This window comes from Acanthopagrus latus, chromosome 7 (assembly GCF_904848185.1).
Source record: "Acanthopagrus latus isolate v.2019 chromosome 7, fAcaLat1.1, whole genome shotgun sequence".
Classification (NCBI taxonomy): Eukaryota; Metazoa; Chordata; class Actinopteri; order Spariformes; family Sparidae; genus Acanthopagrus; species Acanthopagrus latus.
The window spans coordinates 24,045,177-24,064,666 of record NC_051045.1 but is presented as its reverse complement, the minus strand read 5'-3'; the positions used below and the strand labels follow the sequence as shown (position 1 = coordinate 24,064,666).

At 40.7% G+C, this 19,490-nt stretch overlaps 1 protein-coding gene across 1 annotated transcript in view; it reads left to right on the top strand.

Moving 5' to 3' along the window:
- Positions 1 to 16,892, top strand: part of ctnnbl1 (catenin, beta like 1) — a 60,915-nt gene extending 44,023 nt beyond the window's left edge. The window contains exons 14-16 of the mRNA XM_037105358.1: positions 7,959 to 8,096; positions 9,209 to 9,281; positions 16,165 to 16,892. Coding sequence (XP_036961253.1) covers positions 7,959 to 8,096; positions 9,209 to 9,281; positions 16,165 to 16,253 — 300 coding nt within the window. The 3' untranslated portion in view covers positions 16,254 to 16,892. The remainder of the gene's footprint in view (positions 1 to 7,958; positions 8,097 to 9,208; positions 9,282 to 16,164) is intronic.
- The last annotated feature ends 2,598 nt before the right edge of the window (positions 16,893 to 19,490 follow it).

Below are 19,490 nucleotides of genomic sequence, written 5' to 3'. Positions count from 1 at the left end.
AGCCCGAGAGCGACAAGAAGTCCAACAGTTCCTCCATAAGCCGCAATGTTAATTTTGAGCCAAAATTTCTGCTGAAGAGCAGACGGTACCTTTTCTCTCTCTCGCTTCTGTGCCTTCATTTCTCACTTTCCAGAAATAAAAACAACATGACCGCGTTCAGCAACTCCTCCTCTCACTCACCATATAGATATTTCAGCTACAACCATTACAGTTTTCTTTCAAATCGAAGGCGTTTGGGAGGCGTTTTCCCATTCATCCTTATGGGGAATTTTTCAAATTTCATCCTGCTATAACTTCTGCATACTTTAAGCTAAAGAAGCCATTCAGCTATTAAAATGTTCAACTTTTTAAGCTATTCCAACCTTGTACTTTTTTGCTTTTTAACTTTTCAACTTCTTTAGAAATTCGGCTTTTTCTAAACAAAATTTAACACTGAAGTAAATGGGAAAATCTTCAAATCCTCTTCCAAAGTCATCGACTTTGCACCTCTTCCTGTCCTTCATACTTTGAGCTAGAGACACCATTCCAACTTTATAATATATAAATATTTTGGCCATAACCATTACATTTTTTTCAAAAGTCGCAGGAGTTTGTCAGGCGTTTTCCCATTCATCCTTATGGCGAAATTTTCATCTTTGGCTCTGCTCCTGCTCCAGCATGTGTGCAAACATTTTAAGCTCTTTATGCCTTTATCCTTTCACCTCTTCAACCTTTTTTCCACCTTTTTAGGCTCCTTCTGCCCTCTTACTCTACAATCTTTCTGCCTTTCCAGTCTTTTTTCACCTTTTTAAGCTCGTTCTACCCTCTTAAGCTACAGCTTTTCAACCTCTTCAGATATTGGACTTTCTGTCTTTTGATCTTTTTAAAATATTCTTTCCAGAAATATAAACAACATCACTTCGTTTAACAATGTCTCCTGTTACTCATTAAATAAATATTTTGACCATAACCACTACAGTTTTTTCAAAGATCGCAGGAGTTTGTCAGGCGTTTTCCCTTTCATCCTTATGGGGACATTTTCATCTTTGGCTCTGCTCCTGCTCCAGCATGTGTGCAACCATTTTAAGCTCTTTATGCCTTTATCCTCTCACCTTTTCAACCCTCTCTCACCTTTTTAAGCTCGTTCTTCCCTCTTACTCTACAACTTTTTGGCCTTTTCAGTCTTTTTTCACATTTTTAAGCTCGTTCAGCCCTCTTAAGCTACAGCTTTTCAAACTTTTCAGATATTCATCTTCCTGCCTTTTCAACTCCTTCAAACATTCAACTTCATGTTCAGCTATGAAATTGTTACACTTTTTAAACTCTTTCAGCCCTCTTCAACCTTCCTGTCTCTTCATCTTCTTAAAATATTCATCTTTCTGTAATTTCAACTGCTTCAACCATTCCGCTTCCTGTGCAGCTATGGAACTGTTCAACTATCAATATGTTCAACTTTTTAAGCTCTTTCGGCCTTTAACTTTGCAACTTTTCCGGCTTTTCGACTTTTTCAACATTTCGCCAGGACGTTCAGCAGATTTCCAAGAGCGTTTCAGCCTTCAGCATTCACACTGTATTTTCGCAGGAAATACAATTTTTCTAGTTACATCTGTAATTCCCCTGACCAACATTTTATAGTTTGGAGCTCGGCACAGGCTAAATGATGTGCTGTTGAATGGTAGAAAGTACTTCCTCCCTCCTGGTAATGCTGCTGTTTTGCTTTGCCCCACTTTGTGAACAAACTCTAATTGATGTGCACCCAAAGCACAGGGCTGTTCTTTTTCTGGGAGATTATCATAAACCTGAAATCAGCATGTTGTCTCGCACTCTCACAAAGTTACAGATTTCTCCTCAAAGTTAACCTCATTATCAACCTCTGTATCTCTGGTTTTTAATGAGGATATCTAACCTCTCCCTTTCTGGTGTTTGCTTAAGCCTCATAAAGAGCATTACGCCCTTCACACACACACACACACACACACACACACACACACACACACACACACACACTCTAACACACACACGCAGTCACTGTGGGTTTTTGCAAAGTGCTGACAAAGAAATCACTTTAATTCTGCATCTAAGCATCCCAGCGGAAAAGAAAGCCCGGGAATAACAAAAAGACACACACACACACACACACACACACACTCATACATCTCATACACATTTAAAACAAAACCTGATATACATATTTTAAAGAGCACACACCCAGATAAAGGCTCATTCAAAGACGCACACGCTACATGCATGTCAGACAGTGGCACAAGCGTGCTTACATGGTTTTCTAATACGCAAAACGACACTCACACTGCACACACAGTGTTCCATAAATCATACACACCCTGTCACACAAACACGCACGTACAATGCGGGTGAGTTACAGTAAAGGGACTGGGACTGAAAATCACTGTTTATTACTTTGTCTGTACTGGAGCGAGGCTGCCAGGCTCCCCTGAGGTTGTGGTAATTGACTTGTCCAATCCCTCCTTCCAACGCGTTATTCTTTCTCCGCCTCTTCTGTCCGGTGTTTGCCAGAGGGACGGAGCCGCCACACAAAAGATATTGGCCACAATGTCAAAACTCACAAGTGGACAAAACTCTGCCGCTGTAATGAATACCGCCACAGGACCTGCCAGGGTGCAGAATTTGATATCCCAAATGTCCACTTCCACTGCTCACAATAATTAGTATTTAATGCATGTGTCATGGTTCGAATCCCTCCTCTCACCCTACACATTCAAACGTCTGGCTTGATTCATCGCGTGTTCATCTTTTCTCCGATCCGTTGCAGTCAGGCTCCCCGGAGGGTGCAGCAATTGACTTCACCTTGTTTGAAACTTTCCTTTTCTCCCAGAGACCACTTGTTGCTGTGCTCTATCAAGTTATTTCTGGTGTCAACTAATGAAGAATGATGATGACAGAGGAACTGACTTACAGTTTGAGTATTTTTGAGGCTTTGACAGATATTGAGCTCCACACACCGCTTAAAACTGATGGCTATAACAGAATCCTACAGTACCATTAAATTATCTCACAGATACTTTGAGAAGCACTGATAATATTGTGTGTGTAAATGTTCAGACTTGGATCTTTGAAAAATGTATTCAAAACAAAGGAATGAATACTAAGCCGTTGTCCCACTTACTTGCATTTTTTTGTAATTTTCAAGCACGTCCTACATTTTTCTCAGGCAGAGTTGGTTCAGTTGTCATGAGGATAGTTTAGTTTTCATCCTGTGACCATTAACACCAGCTGAGAAGGGGGTCAGAGTCATTGACAAGGCATCGGTGGGCAGCCACAGAAAGATCGAGGAGGCCATGGAAATGTCATTAATTTAGCTGGTATTGATTCTGGGTTATTTTTGTATCAGTTGTGCATTGTGGAACAATGACATCATACTCATGCATCTAGGCTGCTGGAAGCTCGCAATTAGAAGGAGTCATGGCAAGGGATGGAGGTCAAGAACTGGTTTCAGCCAAATACCATGCACCTGAGTGACTTGTAGGCCTTTCTTCCTACTCTGTTCAGACTCTGTGATAGTAAGAGAGTTGTGTTGGTGCTGAAAAACCTTTGAAGGTCTTTTTAGATAAAAGAAGTTTTTCATGATGGTGGTGCTTGAAAGTTGAGTACTTAAGGTATTATAGTTAATCCTGAAAGGAACACGAATGGATGTACCAAGTTTTAAGACAGTCCATCCAGTGGTTGCTGAGATATTTCACTTTAAACCATAAACATCAACCTTATAGTGACGCTAAAAGTCAGGGTGTCACCAAAGTCGATACAACTTGCCTCTCTTGTGAACATGTACAACATTTGTGGAGATTCATCCAAAGGTTGTTGATCAGTGTTGTCATACATAGAGCCACACTACTGCCGTGAAATTAAAATTCTTCAAGGTTAGTTTAGTTTTAGTTAGTTTCACTCAGCACCTCTACTGGGAGCTGATAGATTCTGAGCACAATCAAGCTGAAAGCAGGTTGATTTAATTCCGGGCTACAATTCGCATTCATGTTGTTGAATGCATTTAAGGAGCAGCTCTTAACGCCCCAGCATTTGTCGGTTATTTTGATGAACTGCCTGATGAGCCCTTTGGGACAATCTAACACTGCCTGATTCCTGGCCAGTCAACATACCAGAGTGGTCCATCATCCTATCTGTCAGCTCTGCTGCCTTCCGGCTCTTCTAGCTCATTCAGAGGGTAGCAGCAAGAAATGAGATAAAGCAAGTGCACAGATAATACACTGTGTTTTGGCCTTTATTTGTGTCGATTCTGTCTCCTTTAAAGGTGGAGCTGATGAAGCGCTTCAGAATCTATTTGTCTGTTTGTCCCTGTCAAGTTAAGAGGAGTGTCCCAGTCTTCTTCCTCCTCATCATCCTCGTCATTTTGACAATTACAGCCTCCTCCTGGGCAGATTCTTTGTGCAGCATATAAAGTAGACAGATCCTCAGACTGCAGGGTCACATCCAAATCTTGACACAGAAAAAAAAAGATTACATTCAATATTAATCTAACATTATGTAATATACATATAAGATACATATATAATGTAGTAGTGTGGCTTTTTACTGCTGTTACTGCTTAACAGACTGAGACTCACATACTGAGACTCATTTAGAGTCAGTATAGAAGACATTAGGAACCGACTAGATGAGATAAACCAGGTGAATCCTGGTGGAAGCTTTCCTTGTCTAATTAGTGCACTGCCCATTCAAAGCAGGGGGGGGGCTTCACAGGGTGATGATCACTGTTTATTCAAGGTTTATTATTGTTGAACGCAATGAATGGATCTTGTGTTATGTAAATTACAGACGCACACAGAGATTCCTTACTTTATAATAAGATGTGTCCAACATTGCTCTCAGATGAACCCCCTTCAGGGACACCATCATTTTTACCATCATGTGTTTGATTGAGTCGATTTAAAAATGGATGTTGAGTGGCACTACAGAAGTCTTTCATACAGTTGAATCATCATTGTTGAGCTTGGTTTAGCCCAGTTTGCATTCAGACTACCACTTGTAATGGATCTTTGAACAATGTATCCATTACCGTGAGCTATTTCAACAGTTTTTGGATTATTTTAAGATAAGCATTTTAATTGTCTATCCATAACTATTGGCTGATTTTAAAAAAAAACAAACATCTATTCTAGCTTGCTAACTAGTTTTCATGCACTCTCATTGTTGATACAGCTGCCTCAGGTTAGTGAGAGATGTGTGCTTTGCAGTCCGCTCATGGTCTGTCAGAGCTCACTAGTTCTTGTGAAAACAGATGGCAGCAGCATCACATTTTTTTTTTCATGTTAGCGTTTCATGTTAGCTGAGCTGCTCCACAGTCACTACATGCACCCCACTACAGAAGTGCTCCCTGGAGTCAATGTCTCCCTGTTTGGGAATCCATGATCTAGATTATGAGTCTCCATCATGTTCTTGTCTCTGTTAACTTTTTGCCAGAACATACATGATGGACCAAACTGCAGCCACGTTGTTTATGGTCCCATCCTCCACAGCTGATAGGCTATAATAGAAACGTGTATACAGTAGTCGAACTCTCCAAGGCCTCCAGCTCTGCTTTGCACTTGTGGGCATAAACAGTAATGAGGATGACAGGAAATTGCTTCCTGAGTGAAACAATGAAAGACAATGCAAACGCAGCGTTTATGTGGCACATCTGTGTACACGCATGCTGTTTTTCATTCTCCCTCAGGTCTCGCATGTATGTATCGTGTCCTGTCCATTAGCCATTAAAGCCTACTTCCTGTCTATTGTATCTTTGCTGAAGTTGGATTGTGAGATTTGTGTAACTTTGCCTCAAGCGACTGTATCAGCTCAGAATAATGAGCAGAGTTGTCCTGGAAACTGAGATAATCTTTTTTTTCTCCTACAGGAAAGAGAGGAAACACAGTTTACATTCAAATAGCTTTGTTTCAAGTTTATTGCATCTTTAATGGGCGCTAGTTGACGGCAACAAGGCCAAGCTTTGGGACTATTTTACAGTGAGATAACTCCGCTTTGCAATAAAACAGGTTTTTTAGGCCACTGTTTTACCCAGAAGACACAGAAGAGACCTACATTCAATGGCTTTATTAAAGGATCTTGTTATAATTATCTGCATTGTTTTGCATCTTTAACAAGCCGCAGTTGACACTGTACAGTAGGGATTTGCTCTGAATGTCGTATCTGCTTGTCTTTTCCTTCATCAGAGATCATTAAAGCAGCTTGACATCCTGCGTTCAGAACACAATGTCACAAAAATGGATATGTTGTGTTGAATCACAGCTCTGCAACCTGCGGCTCAAATGGTTCCCCCAGAATATTCGTGTACCGTAGCCCTCAGGAATTGCCCTTTGATTGAGGTCTATTAATGAGCTGAACTTCAGCTATAATAGGGTTTTACAATGTAATTGATCTTTAAGGACAAGGCCTTTTGAAAGTTTTAATTTTCTCTGAGATTAAATCATTGGGATGTAAATGTCATGCGAGGTACCCTTTAGCTCCACACTCAGAGCTATTTGTTTTCATTTGCAACGCTTTGAAAAGTTGCCCTTTTTCTTGATTTACTGTGTCACATACTATAGCACGGTTACCTTTTTTTTAGTGTCAGACCATCATCTCTCAGTTAAAACAGAACCAGACTAGGCCAACATGGGTGCATGAATTGAATATACAGTGTATATGTTGTAATCTGATAAGGTAGACTTGTAATATGCAGGTTAAATTGGTCATCCTTTTCTGTCTATGAACAACTGGCTGAATTATATTAGTAAATGTAACCTTCAGTAAATGTATGAAAAGACTGACAAAATATGTTAAATAACTGTATGAGATTATTTTTTGAGAGAGGGCTAAGACAAATTGAAAGGATATATCTTGCTCATAATTACTGAATACTTGAAGTCAGCAGAACTTAAAGGTCATATTGATAACATTTTGATATAGAAACATCCCTGTATCAGCTTGAAGAAAAGTGCAGTATAATGTAATGATAATAATCTATTTTTCTTTAAAAAATTATGATGATTGTGAATTAACCGTTGGTATCATGTAGTATCTGTATTTCGTCAGTCTAAAGAGTTAGTAGGGAATAAACATTAAAATGGCCTTTCTACAGTATTTCTACAGTATGCACCCAGAATACTGTACTTCCCCAACTTAAGCTAGGTAGCGTTAGCGACGCAAACATTAGTGACGTTAATGCTAACGTTAGCAATGTTAGATACAACTCGTGTTGGCTGAATGTTATCAACAACACCTACATTTTCCAACCCCCTTTTAAGACCTCAAATAATTTGTGATGGAGCGTTACAGATCAAAACTTTACTTCACGTCTTTAGCCTGAGTCTTTAATACGGCGACTTTGGATGGAGTGTGAGAATTCTAAGAATCACAACGGAGTATGTTTATATGCTTTGTTTTCCTCACTGCAGTGATTTAACATGATGCATGGCTGTGACTTTCCTCCTACCGTCCATGCATCGAGAGACAGCAGAACACTTAACACACTGTCTGTACTTGTGTACCACTCCAGTGGCTTACACTCCAGACTCCCCTGTCCCCCTCAGGTCTGTTCCTCAATCTCTAATGATGATTAATGTGGGCTGTGTTCATATTGGCAGCACCGTGTTATTGGCACACTGACAGGGTTGTTAAGATGGATAACTATGCAAGAGTGGGTTTGTACGTGTGAGTGTGCGAGCACCGGCAGCCGAGCTCCCCCCAACCCTTCCTTTCGCAACCTAGCCGTGAAATCAATTGATTTGTGTCTCTGGTCAATGAAGAAAATGGATTTGTGGAGAAATCTTAAACAACACCTAAATTAAACTTAGTCTCGGGTTTTCTTTGTTTGTTGAATCTGTCTTAAGTGGGCAGAGAACAGTAGCGGCCCTCTAACGAACAGTAAATTGTGATTTATTCACCTCATTATGCATAAAAGCGTGTTTTTGAGTGTGTTTAACTTTTGTGCGTGTTTGTGTGTGCAGGAGATGGTTCGTCGGGGGGAGATCCTAGACGACAGCATGGAGGACGAGTTCTACCTTCGCCGCCTGGATGCAGGGCTATTCGTCCTTCAGTTGATCTGCTACATTATGGTGGAGATCAGCAACTCGGGGATATCACAGGTACACAAAGACGCACACACTCGCTCTGGCTTGCCAAATGAGTTTTCCCTCTGATTAATTATTGTCGAGACATCTGATCAGACAAGCTTTAAAAAACAGGAATCAGATGGTTTTTTTTTTTTTTTTTTTTTTTATGAACGCTGCAGTGGCTCATTTACTTTACTTACTCTTGCAGCTCAAATTCTGGTGTTTCAGGCACCACAACACTTTGTACCTGCTGTATAAAAAGCTGCAGTGTATTATTTATGCTCTAAAGAGCTTCATTAGAGCTGCAATTAACTATTGGTTTCAGTGTCAATGATTGTCTAGTTCTTTTCTGGTTCTATAACATGTCAAAATTATTTTTAGAAATGTGGAAGTCATTGACAAATATGATGTCCCCCACTGTCTTGTTTTGTCCACAATCCAAAGGTATTCAATTCACTGTCACAGAGGAGTGAACACATGACAATATAGTCACATTCAAAGCTGGAATCAGAATTTTGAATTTACTTTTTCCAAAAAAAAAAAAAAAAAAAAAAGCTCAAACCAATTGATCAATTGTCACAATTCTTTGCTATCCCCTGTTAACAATTGATTAAGCTTGTTTACATTAAATCTGATTTCAACATGGCGTTACCCTCTGATCCTTTCAATTGAACACCTACAGAGTTATCAGCAGATCTTGTGCTTCCACATCATAGGAAGAAGGGATGCTAGCTGGTGTTAGCTCTCTTTTTTCCAAGGGTCATTTCATCGTAGTGATGATAAATGACCAGACGATCATAAGTCACAACCATAAGCAGTCCACTTTACATTACCCAGGGATGCAAATCACGGCAAACAGTAACAAATGCAGCACTCAAATCACAGATGAGATTAGGACAACGCTCTGCTGGTTAACTGCATATGTGGCTATATTTGTGTCCACCCATAGAACTATCACACCAGTTGAATAAATCAAATAACACTACAGTCAGGACCAAAGATTCAACACAAGATACATTTAGTCTGTTTGATGAATACAACTTTGACTAAATGGGAATGCATGTATACTGGTTTTCAAGCTAAAAAGAATTTCACATTGAGTACGACTGTAGTACATCATTGATTATTTTTTTCTCCGCTTATAGCTGCAGCAGAGGGTCCATCAAATTCTCAACCTCAGAGGAGGATCTGTTAAAGTAGTGCGCCACATCATGAGAGGTAAGCAACTTCATATACTTTAATATCATCCGAGGTTGGGCGATGTGCACTCTGGCAGATCAACTCTCACATCTGCGCTGCACAAAGGTCCAACCTATGTTCCCACGCCGGGTTTAAAAGTGTCAGCACCTTAGTTGAGTTAAGCCTCTTAAGCTTAAAACAATGTTAACCAGCTAACTATTGAAGAGGCCATCAACAACGACAGAGATGGGTTCGCCGAACTGAGAAAGTTAAACAAGAAAGTTAAAAACATGACATGGCGGTGTAGTACATTAACCAGCAACAGCAATTCGGAGCACTCAGTCTTTTTTTTTTATTTTTTATTTTTTATCTCAAACCCTGAATGTTTCTTTTTCGCAAGACACTCTTTCCACTAAGTGATACACTATTTCCAATCTGTTCTTTTTTGCTGTTCTTTCTCTGCAGTAATTTGTTGTTGCAAACTGTTGCAACACTTCTTGCAGATGGTTCACAGCAAGGAATTATGCCTCCCCACACATACTACTGGAAGCTTGTAATGTGAAACATATGGAGGAATTGTCAACAAAATAAACTGGCCTGTCTCAATCGAAGGCTTTCTTCATTGAGGACACATTACATATTTTTAAGAAATTACCTTTTAGGAAGTTGATATGTTTTATTAATGTTTGTTAATTATTATTTATTTATACACTGAATACATGAATAAATTGATTTTTTCCACCAGCTAAGTTTGACCCTGTTAACATACCCAGGTAGTAGTGTCTGAGTAAAAATATGAATCCCTATCACATATACAGGTTGACCTCGCTTAAAAAAAATCCCTCTCATTCCTGACATATGAATATATATAAAATAAGAAAAATGTTGCATATTTTGGCAGGGCAATAAATGCACATAATACCTACAGAGGCTGCTCCTTCATGCAAAGCAATTCATCTTTCTTTCAGGGAAGCATTTTATTGGCACATTTTCGAAATCCTGTATTATAATCACTGCTCTTTCTTTGGCTGTGGTTGTTATTTGATAGCAAGCCCTTACTATTTGCTTGCCAAAGTGCTTGTGTTTGTGTAAAATGAAATGCTGTGAATAATGTAATTCTTACTTATTCTTGTGGACAAAGGAAAAGTGTTTTTGCAATTTAGGTGTCAGAATATATATTTCTTTTGTTTTCAGACAGTTTCTTGTCCATGTTTCTGTCCAGTATATCTCTTCTTTGTATATTTGTGCATTTACTCAGCTTTAATTGGCCATTACTGGTCACACAGTCTCCTGCCTGTGTCTATTAGGAGCCTTACTGGAGCAGAGGAACAGAGGAGGATAGGGTAATAATATGACAGTCTTGAAGGTCATTAGTTATAACAATGCAGGTGGAGCGCTAATTTAATTTAAAGTTATGGCAGTAGAATATAAACAGAGTAAAATCTGACACCTGAAACATCCTGGTACAAGTTTTTATTGTTTTTTAAATTCACAATATCTTTATACAGATGGTAAAACAATATGCAGAAATGAATCCTGGCATGAACGTACTCATTGTAATTTCTTTAATCATATTATCATTGTGAGAGGAGCAGAGACCATCTGTCTGTCATTCATTGTTATATATTGTTTTTTCCCCATCCCAAAGATTTCCTGTCCTGTTGTATTTGTTTTCTGTTTGGTTTTCAAAGACCTGGCAGGTGTGTTATTTTCTTCCCGGTGTGACATCCATCCTTCCTGTATCATTGTCGGGTAAAGCCCGAAGACGAGCCCGCGTTCACACACCCTCTGGCTCTCAGTGGCATGTAGCACTGTAGATAGAGCCATCCGTCACGCATGGCGGTGCCAGCAAGCATGGCAATTCTCCAGTCCCCTGTGTGTGTGTGTGTGTGTGTGTGCGGGCGCGTGTGTGTGTGTGTGTGTGTGTGTGTGTGTGTCTGTCTGTGTTCACATCTGTGTGTGTGTGTGTGTGTGTGTGTGTGTGTGTGTTTGGGAATGTCTTCCCTTCATTTGTATATTTGCATACACGTCCCCCTTGCTTGTTCAGGTAGTTTTTTTTCAGGGTGTTTTTGCTGACTAACATGATTTTTTTTGTTTGTGTGCATATAATGTTAATGTTTGCCTTTGGCCTGTTAACATATGTATGTGTGCATATGTGCCCTTCATTTCATGTGCATATGTTTGACATTTTAAGATATCTGAGAGACGGTCTATGCAGATGTTTACATGTTCAGTGTGCAGATTGTATTCATGTGTGTCCTTGCATGTGTATATATTTAAATGAGCACTTTATACATACTAATATGTGTGTTGTGTGTACTTGTCCTTGTATGATATTGATGTGTTTATGTATGTGTGATTTGCACAGGCTGTGTGTGTGTGTGTGTGTGTCCATATGCACTGTTGATCTCCATTACTTTGCTGCTCTATGTCGACGTGTGCGGCTCGTACTGCCTGCCCTCACCCATTAGGCCGCACTCTGGAGCCCCTTCCCATTTCAAGTGCCCCACCTGCCCCACCTGCTGAAAAAGGTTAAGCACATGCAGAGTATGTCCCCGGCTCTGCCGTCTTGACCTTAATGGGTTTAGCTGGCTGAATGAGAAGCAGCTCTGCAGGCAGGAAGGCTTAGCATGCCGGAAGGAAGAACATTGACTTCGCTAATGTGAAAACCTGCTGTGAGGTTTTCCACTTCAGAAACTTTAGGTAGGTTATGTCACAGGCAGTTAGACTTAGCATAATCAGACTCAGATTGACTGTACATGAAAACACTGTGCACAGGAATATGAACAGAGGGCATTCAGTGGTACATAAAATGTGCTGTAGGTAGTTGCAGTCCATAGCTCCAGGCAACACGTTGTTATGAACCCTACTGGTTTTCTTGAAAGCTCTGCCTTTCTCAGCCTCTGATTGGCTTGTTTATTTATGCCGAAAGCCTCAATAGCTACATGGTTGTGGCACTCTGTGTTAAATACTTTACACTCATCAGGTTAATAATTAGCTAGGTAGTGCACTATTTCCTGACTGTATGTTCAGTGGCTGTCTGGTGTTAATGAGTTGTCTGTGAGTTTTTTTTTATTCACAGTTGATACATAAAACAAAAGAAGAAAGCAACGACTTTGAGCACAGTTTGCCCTCTCAGGGTCTTAAAGAATGTAGAGTGATAGGTTGAATTTGTGTGAATTCGAAATCCTGGAGGGACTGGCTAGTTCTTTCTTTTGTGATTTAGAGTCATGTTATGATCAGCTGTATTAGTTTATACTGCTATTTTGTTGACCTCGACAGCAGGCAAAAGTGTTTATAGATGCTTCGCATGGCCACACTCGAAGGAGTAAAAAGCCAGCTGTAGAGAGAAGGGAGACACAGTACCATTTTAAAAGCAGGGTAATGGTGCATATTTTCAGATGGACCATTGTGGAGGACATTCATAGTGTTGCTCACATGAAAGAGCCAGACAGAGTTCAAATCCTGGCTCACCTTCACACAGCTGGCCAAAACAGCGAGTGAAGCCGGTGTGAATGTTGGATCATCGGTTTTGGAAAGTTAAATGTGGTTATAGTATGACAGAGTCGTTTGCTGCACGGGCTGTGCTTGTTAATGCTGATGTCCTTGAATAGCCTTGGAAACGGTTATTTTCACAAAACAGCTGCAGATGGCTGACTGGATGTAGCCATCCAAATTAGCTGGTGAGGTATCTCAAGGTGTCCTTCTGATCTTTTCACGGTCTTATATTAGAGATGTCTTTCCACTATGCTTTATGTCAGACCTTCTAGCTCTGTAGCTGCACACTTGCGATGGATTATACAGTGTAACAAAATATGGAAACATATTTGGAAACATTCTGCTGGTTAGAATAACACACTGTGCCAGCTGTCCTTATGATCAGACCAATTTCAAACGGGTGTAAGAGTGTTTTGAATGAGCGGTTGTGTCCCAGCTGTGGCTGTAATCACACTCCAAGTCCTACAGTGTGTCCCCTATCCTTGGCTGCTGCTGCAGAGACCGCTCCTGGAAATGATTCCCCTTGTACTCGTGGCAGATCAGTCCCAGTCACTGACCTGAGTAATGGCAATGCTCAGTACTGTATTGTCCTCTGCCGCGTTGCCGTGGTGACAGAAGGAGAGAGTACCAGCATGCCAAAGAAAAGGTTCTGCAAAGAGTTGAAGAGTCACCGAATCTCTGACCTTTCTGTCTGTGTGGCTGACTGCGCCGCCATTTATAGACATGGAGACACACACACACACACACACACACACGCACACACACACACAGGCACAATGACAGGCTGGCAATGAGAGGTTTTCATGTTTTTGTTGAGTCACGCTCTCCATGTTCTCTTACCTGCTTTTATCAGTCAACCTTAAAATTCTGCCTTTTTTTTTTTTTTTTTTTTCATCCCGCTCCTCTGTGTATAAATTCAGATCTCTGGTGCTGCCATTCAAATCTGCAGTGGAAGCAGCATATCTGCAAACCTCCCCCCCCATAGCTCCCGACAGTGGTCCAGCCTCACACTTCTTATAACTTTACTCCAACTTTGTTCGCCCGGCTGTCCTCAGAATACCCAATGATGGAGTGACCTCTGTACTCCAGAGTTGGACGACTGTCACACTGTCTTATGAAGTGAAACTTAGAACTCAACAAGCTGCTCACGTACTGTTCTGGTCTGCCTCCTTTCTGACTGCTGATATCTCATGTTGCTCTTGACTTGAATGCATACCTGCCCGATTTTTTTTTCTTCTTCTTTTTCTGCTCCTCTGTCATGCAGTGGTGATTGGAGTCAGCATTGGTCAGATATGAATCACGAGCCTGTTCATTGCTTCTCTCCTAGAATATTTTCTGGAATATATTTTAGTGTACTGTCTAGCTGTAATATGATATTGTTTGTTACCAACCAGCTGCCTTGCTGTTTCCTATCTCAAAACAGGCGACATGCGAGCCCAGGCACGTCTAACTCCCAGTATATTACCCATCAGTGGGAGTGTCTACTGGTCCGGTGTGGTGCAGTACATTATGGTTGTTGTAGGTTTTCTAGCTTAGTCATAGATTATTTCAGTGGTTGCACCATGTACCCAGATCTCAGCAGTGACATTGGTGTGTACAATGGTTTCAAATCAGACAGTTGATTGCCAAAACTGTAAAGGTCCCTATTTTTAATATACTAGAATTATCTAAGTTAAAATATGTTTGCGCGTTCCCCAACAATATCCCCTCCTCTATCCTCCTCTATGTCTGTCACTATCCTTTATGTACTATCTAATAACACAAAACATCATTATCCTCCTCAAAAAAACAAATCTCCTTGGTGTCTTTGACAGCCATGTTTCGTCCTACTAAACCCTGTGGGCTCTTGTCAGGAAAGCCCCCTTCATTCTCTTCTCTCTGCAGAGAAAAGTAGTCTTTTTCATCTTTCTGTCTCAACATCCCTGGGTTTAATGTGTAATCCCTGCCTCAGAGGCTGGCTGAGAGACAAAGCGAATGCCTGGAGTCCGCCGGGGCTGCGGCAGCTGCAACTTTCTTTCTGCACATTAGACTCACAAATCGACCGTCTGACGGTCTCGAAGGCCTTGTGTGGGAGGCAGACGCGAGAAATGAAGAAAACAGTCAAACGCTCAGGAGCACACAATGAAGTATGAGCTCTGAGCCGTACACCTGGATTGGTTATTGTTCCCCGCCTGAGGACACGGGGTGTATTTTAGTACAGCTGTGTCAGGGGACCTCTCAAGATGTGGAAAGCATGTTTTCAAAGAAAGATCTTGCAATTTGACTTTGTCTTACAAAGTGATGGACAGACTAAAGACTGTCCAGCATAGAATGAAAGGCTATCACAAAATGGCAGCTTTGAATGTGCTGTGTCTCAACTTTGTCCTTAGAAAGAAAAAAAGCTTTATTTTGCTGTTATTCATAAGTAAGTTCAGTGAGAAATGCTGAAAGGTTCCCTCTTTCTCGAAGTTACATCTCTTGACTTCCTCTAATTATTTACCATTTTATAATGTAGAAGGAGAAGTCACTGCTTCCATTTCTCATTGAGGATTATGAACAGAATTAAAAGGGAAACTGCACTAAGGTTTGCTGTACAGCAGTTAGTTTGTGGTAAAGTTACATTATTTACGTTATTGGGACATAATGGAGCATAATGTGCTCTGAACAGATACCAACCTCCCAACTGACACAATTTACTGCAACGGCTTCTAAACAGAGTCTTGATTCAGTCAAATCTAAATACATAGACATCATCCATACCTTTGTTCACACTCAGAATCTCCAATGGCCATCAGGTATACAGATCCATAAACACATTTAAAAAACATAAAAAATGGATGTCCTCTGAAGTTCCAAAGGTGATATTTTTGCCCCGTGATCTTAATCTTAGAAAATCATGTGTGTGATCAGGATTTATTTTTTGTGACAACAGATACAGATGGTAGCTGTTTGGTTTCTGGGGCTATTTACAAAATTCTGTGAGACAAATTTGATTTATCTCAAAATTAAACGACAACCATTTCATTTTAAATCAGTTGTTTAAGTCCATTTTCAAGCATAAATGTCAAGTATTTGCAGGTACCAGCTTACCACCTGTAGAGCTTTGCTGCTTTTCAGAGTTTTATGTCATTATAAACTGAATGCATTTGTATTTTGTCCAGCTGCTGTTAAAAGTCTTCTCTATTTCTACGTAATCTTTCTCAATAACACAAAGGCACTCACCTTTCATTCCTCATTTTGGTGATCAAATAAATACACACTCATGCTGCAGCTGAACTCTCAGCTAAACAGTGTATTATTTTCATATTCAAATGTATCCTTCATTTGGTGCTTTGGGTTGATCTGTGAATTTCTGGCTCAGTGGGATGTTCTCTGTAACCTCTGAGGTCAAACGGGCTGTGCTATCAAGTCAACTAATCCTCTGACTTTTGTTTGTCTTTTTCAGAGTACGCCGAGAGCATCGGCGATGGGAAGAGTGACGAGTTCAAAGAGGCTGAGCGCAAGAGGATCATGGACCTTGTAGACAACTTTTAATCTCACTTTTATCTTGCTCTCTCTTTCTCACACGCAGTCATACACAAACAATATGTTCTTACACATCAGAATATTGAAACCCCACTGTGATTTGGGACTGATGGTTACTGTGACTATTACCCCTGTTTTTCTGTAACTGAAGTCACTGGGTGTATTTACATGCACAGTAATGCTGGTTTTATTTGCTTTTAGCTGGTTTTATTTGCTTTTAGCAGACCGGTAATAATTATTACCGGTCTGCTAAAAGCAGATCATTTTCTCACTAAATAATTTCATGGTTTTCCAAATACTCTGGTTTATCTAGTCAATTTGACCTTTGACATCCAATGGGGGGGAAAAAATAACCTTAAATTGACAGAAATACTGTGCATGTAAACCTGCTCAATGCAGAAATGGTAGTTGAGTTTATCAAGCCGAAGCACTGTAGCTCGACTGAAACACAGTGTATGTGGGATGAACTTGGAGCTACTGTTTATTTTCCGTACTGTGGTGTTGAGCACCTCGGGATAATTATGGACAGACTTAGCAAAGATCCGTGAATTTAATACCCCTCCCTCGGCTCTCCCACTTCTGTCTGGTTTGTTTGTTTTGGATTTGAGTGTAAAATATTTTCTAATAAAACATTTGGTAATAATTGCATGTTTGGTCTGTTTGATTCACGTCACGGTTTAGTGAGCGATATTGGCACAGCTTTTTGATAACCGTCTCTGCCTACGCTTGGTTACTGTTGCACACAGGCACAGATGGAGACAATAAACCTATATCTGCAGCTTCCTTTTCTCAGAGAGTGAGAGAGAGTCCTCCCAGAAAGGCAGACCTGCTTCTTTTTTACTTGTCTGAACCCACCCACTGCTGGATCTCAGCAGCCTCCCGGAGCTCTCAGCCCACTCCTGTTTTTCTCGGTGACGCTGTTCACACACATCAGTGTGGAGGTGTATTATGGTAGAGGCTGTATACACAAACCCTCTCGTTTATTCTCCCTGTCCTGTGCACCACAATTCACTTTATCTGGGCTATCTTCATGTTTCCCAGCAACTAAATAATTCCCAATTACTAGTACATTTTGATTTTGTGAGTGAATGGATGGATCAGAGGAAATGAAAGACGGTGGTTGGCAGAAACTAGTAGTCAAAAGCTTAATCATTATTTTTTAGTTTGCTGCTGCTGTACACTCTAAAAAATAACTTTAGATTCATATCAAATTGTACATTAGGAAGAATATATATTTTTTAAACATACAGTCATGGAAAAAATTATTAGACCACCCTTGTTTTCTTCAATTTCTTGTTCATTTTAATGCCTGGTTCAACTAAAGGTACATTTGTTTGGACAAATATAATGATAACAACAAAAATAGCTCGTAAGAGTTTAATTTAAGAGCTGATATCTAGCCATTTTCCATGGTTTTCTTGATAGTAACCAAAATCACTTAAGTTCTTACATCAATAGCTATGGCACTGTACTGCCAAAAACACTGCTTTTAAGCATTCCATGTTTTCTTTTCTGTTTGCTTTAAACACATGATACACACAGGAGTTAGTACTTGATTGCGTAACCATTGTTTTTGATGACTGAAGCCATGCGTCTTGGCATGCTCTCCACCAGCTTCTGACATTGTTCTGCTGTCACAGCAGCCCATTCCTGTTGCACAAATTCAAACAAATTTGCTTTGTTTTTGGGCTTGTGGTTCTCCATTTTGAGTTTGATGATTTTCCATAGGTTTTCAACTGGATTCAGATCTGGTGATTGAGCAGGCCAAGGCATGGTGCGAATGTTGTGGTTCTCCATCCAGGCTTTAACTGACCTTGCTGTGTGGCAAGGGGCATTGTCTTGTTGGAAAATCCAGTCATTCGAGGCAGGAAAGAGTTTTCCAGCTGATGGAAGAAGACTGTTTTCAAGAGTAGCCCTGTACATGACCTGGTTCATTCGCCCTTCACACAATTGCATTTGCCCTGTTCCACTCATACTGAAACAACCCCAGATCATCACTGATCCACCCCCATGTTTTACTGTAGGGGCAAGACAGTCTGGTTTGTAGGCTTCTCCAGGCCTCCTCCTAACCAGTAAGTTAGCTGGAGTGGGCATCAACTCAAAATTGGATTCATCACTGAAGAGAACCTTAGCCCAATCATCAACAGTCCAATCCTTGTGATCCCTAGCAAAGAGTAACCGGGCCTTCCTGTGCCTTTCGTTGATGAAGGGCTTCTTCCGTGCTCTGTGTGACTTCAGACCAGCTTCAACAAGTCGGTTTCGAACTGTCCTTGCCGAACAAGTCACATTTCTCAACAGTGCCCACTCATTTTGAAGGTCCCTGGAGGTCTGACGACGATTCCTGACACAGGAACGGACGAGTGCACGGTCATCTCGTGGGGTAGAGAGACGTTTCCTGCCGCGGCCAGGTAGCAATTTGGTAGTGCCGTGTTCGGGTTGTTTTTTCTTGTTGTAATGAACAGCTGTCTTGGAGATCTTTAGTTTTTTTGCTACCTGTCTCTCACTCATGCCAATTTCCAGCAGTGCCAAGATGGCTGCCTTTGTGGCTTCACATAATTCTTTTGTTTTAGGCATTATGTGAGAGCTGACAACTTCTGAGTTGTGCTATGGCTTGAATGTAAGCAGGAAACCACTCTAAGCCTTTGCATGTGCAGTGCTGCTTATGACATGAAATGGCCTCTTATATACCCTGGGAATACAATTAAGCTTAAGAATGTCAAATAGGACATAAAGTATTATGTGATCAGCTGCATTTTTTGTCGTGTTCATTGTATTATACCTTTAGTGGTACCAGGTATTAAAATGAACAAGAAATTGAAGAAAACAAGGGTGGTCTAATAATTTTTTCCATGACTGTATATATTAGATTAGTTGTTATCAGAACAGCAGGCTTCAACATCAAGACTGGACCCCTGCTGTTATCAGTAAGATGCCACTGATGCTTGACTGTCTGACCCAGAAGGGAAGAGGCAGTTTGTTAAAGGTGCAGTTTGTAGGATAAGGCCACACGTTTACTTACAGTTATGCCCAGAATGTCTACTGTGTTGCAGAGATGTCCACTGAAATCAGCATGCCAACATGCATTGTCTTGGTCAGAGTGGCTGTAAATCACCTCCATACTGTATCACCTATATTCAAGGGAGCACTGTGAGAGTCATGTTTTTTGACTTCTCCAGTGCTTTCAACACAATCCAGCCATCACTGCTCAGGGGGAAGCTGGAAGGAGCTGGAGTCGACTGCCACTTG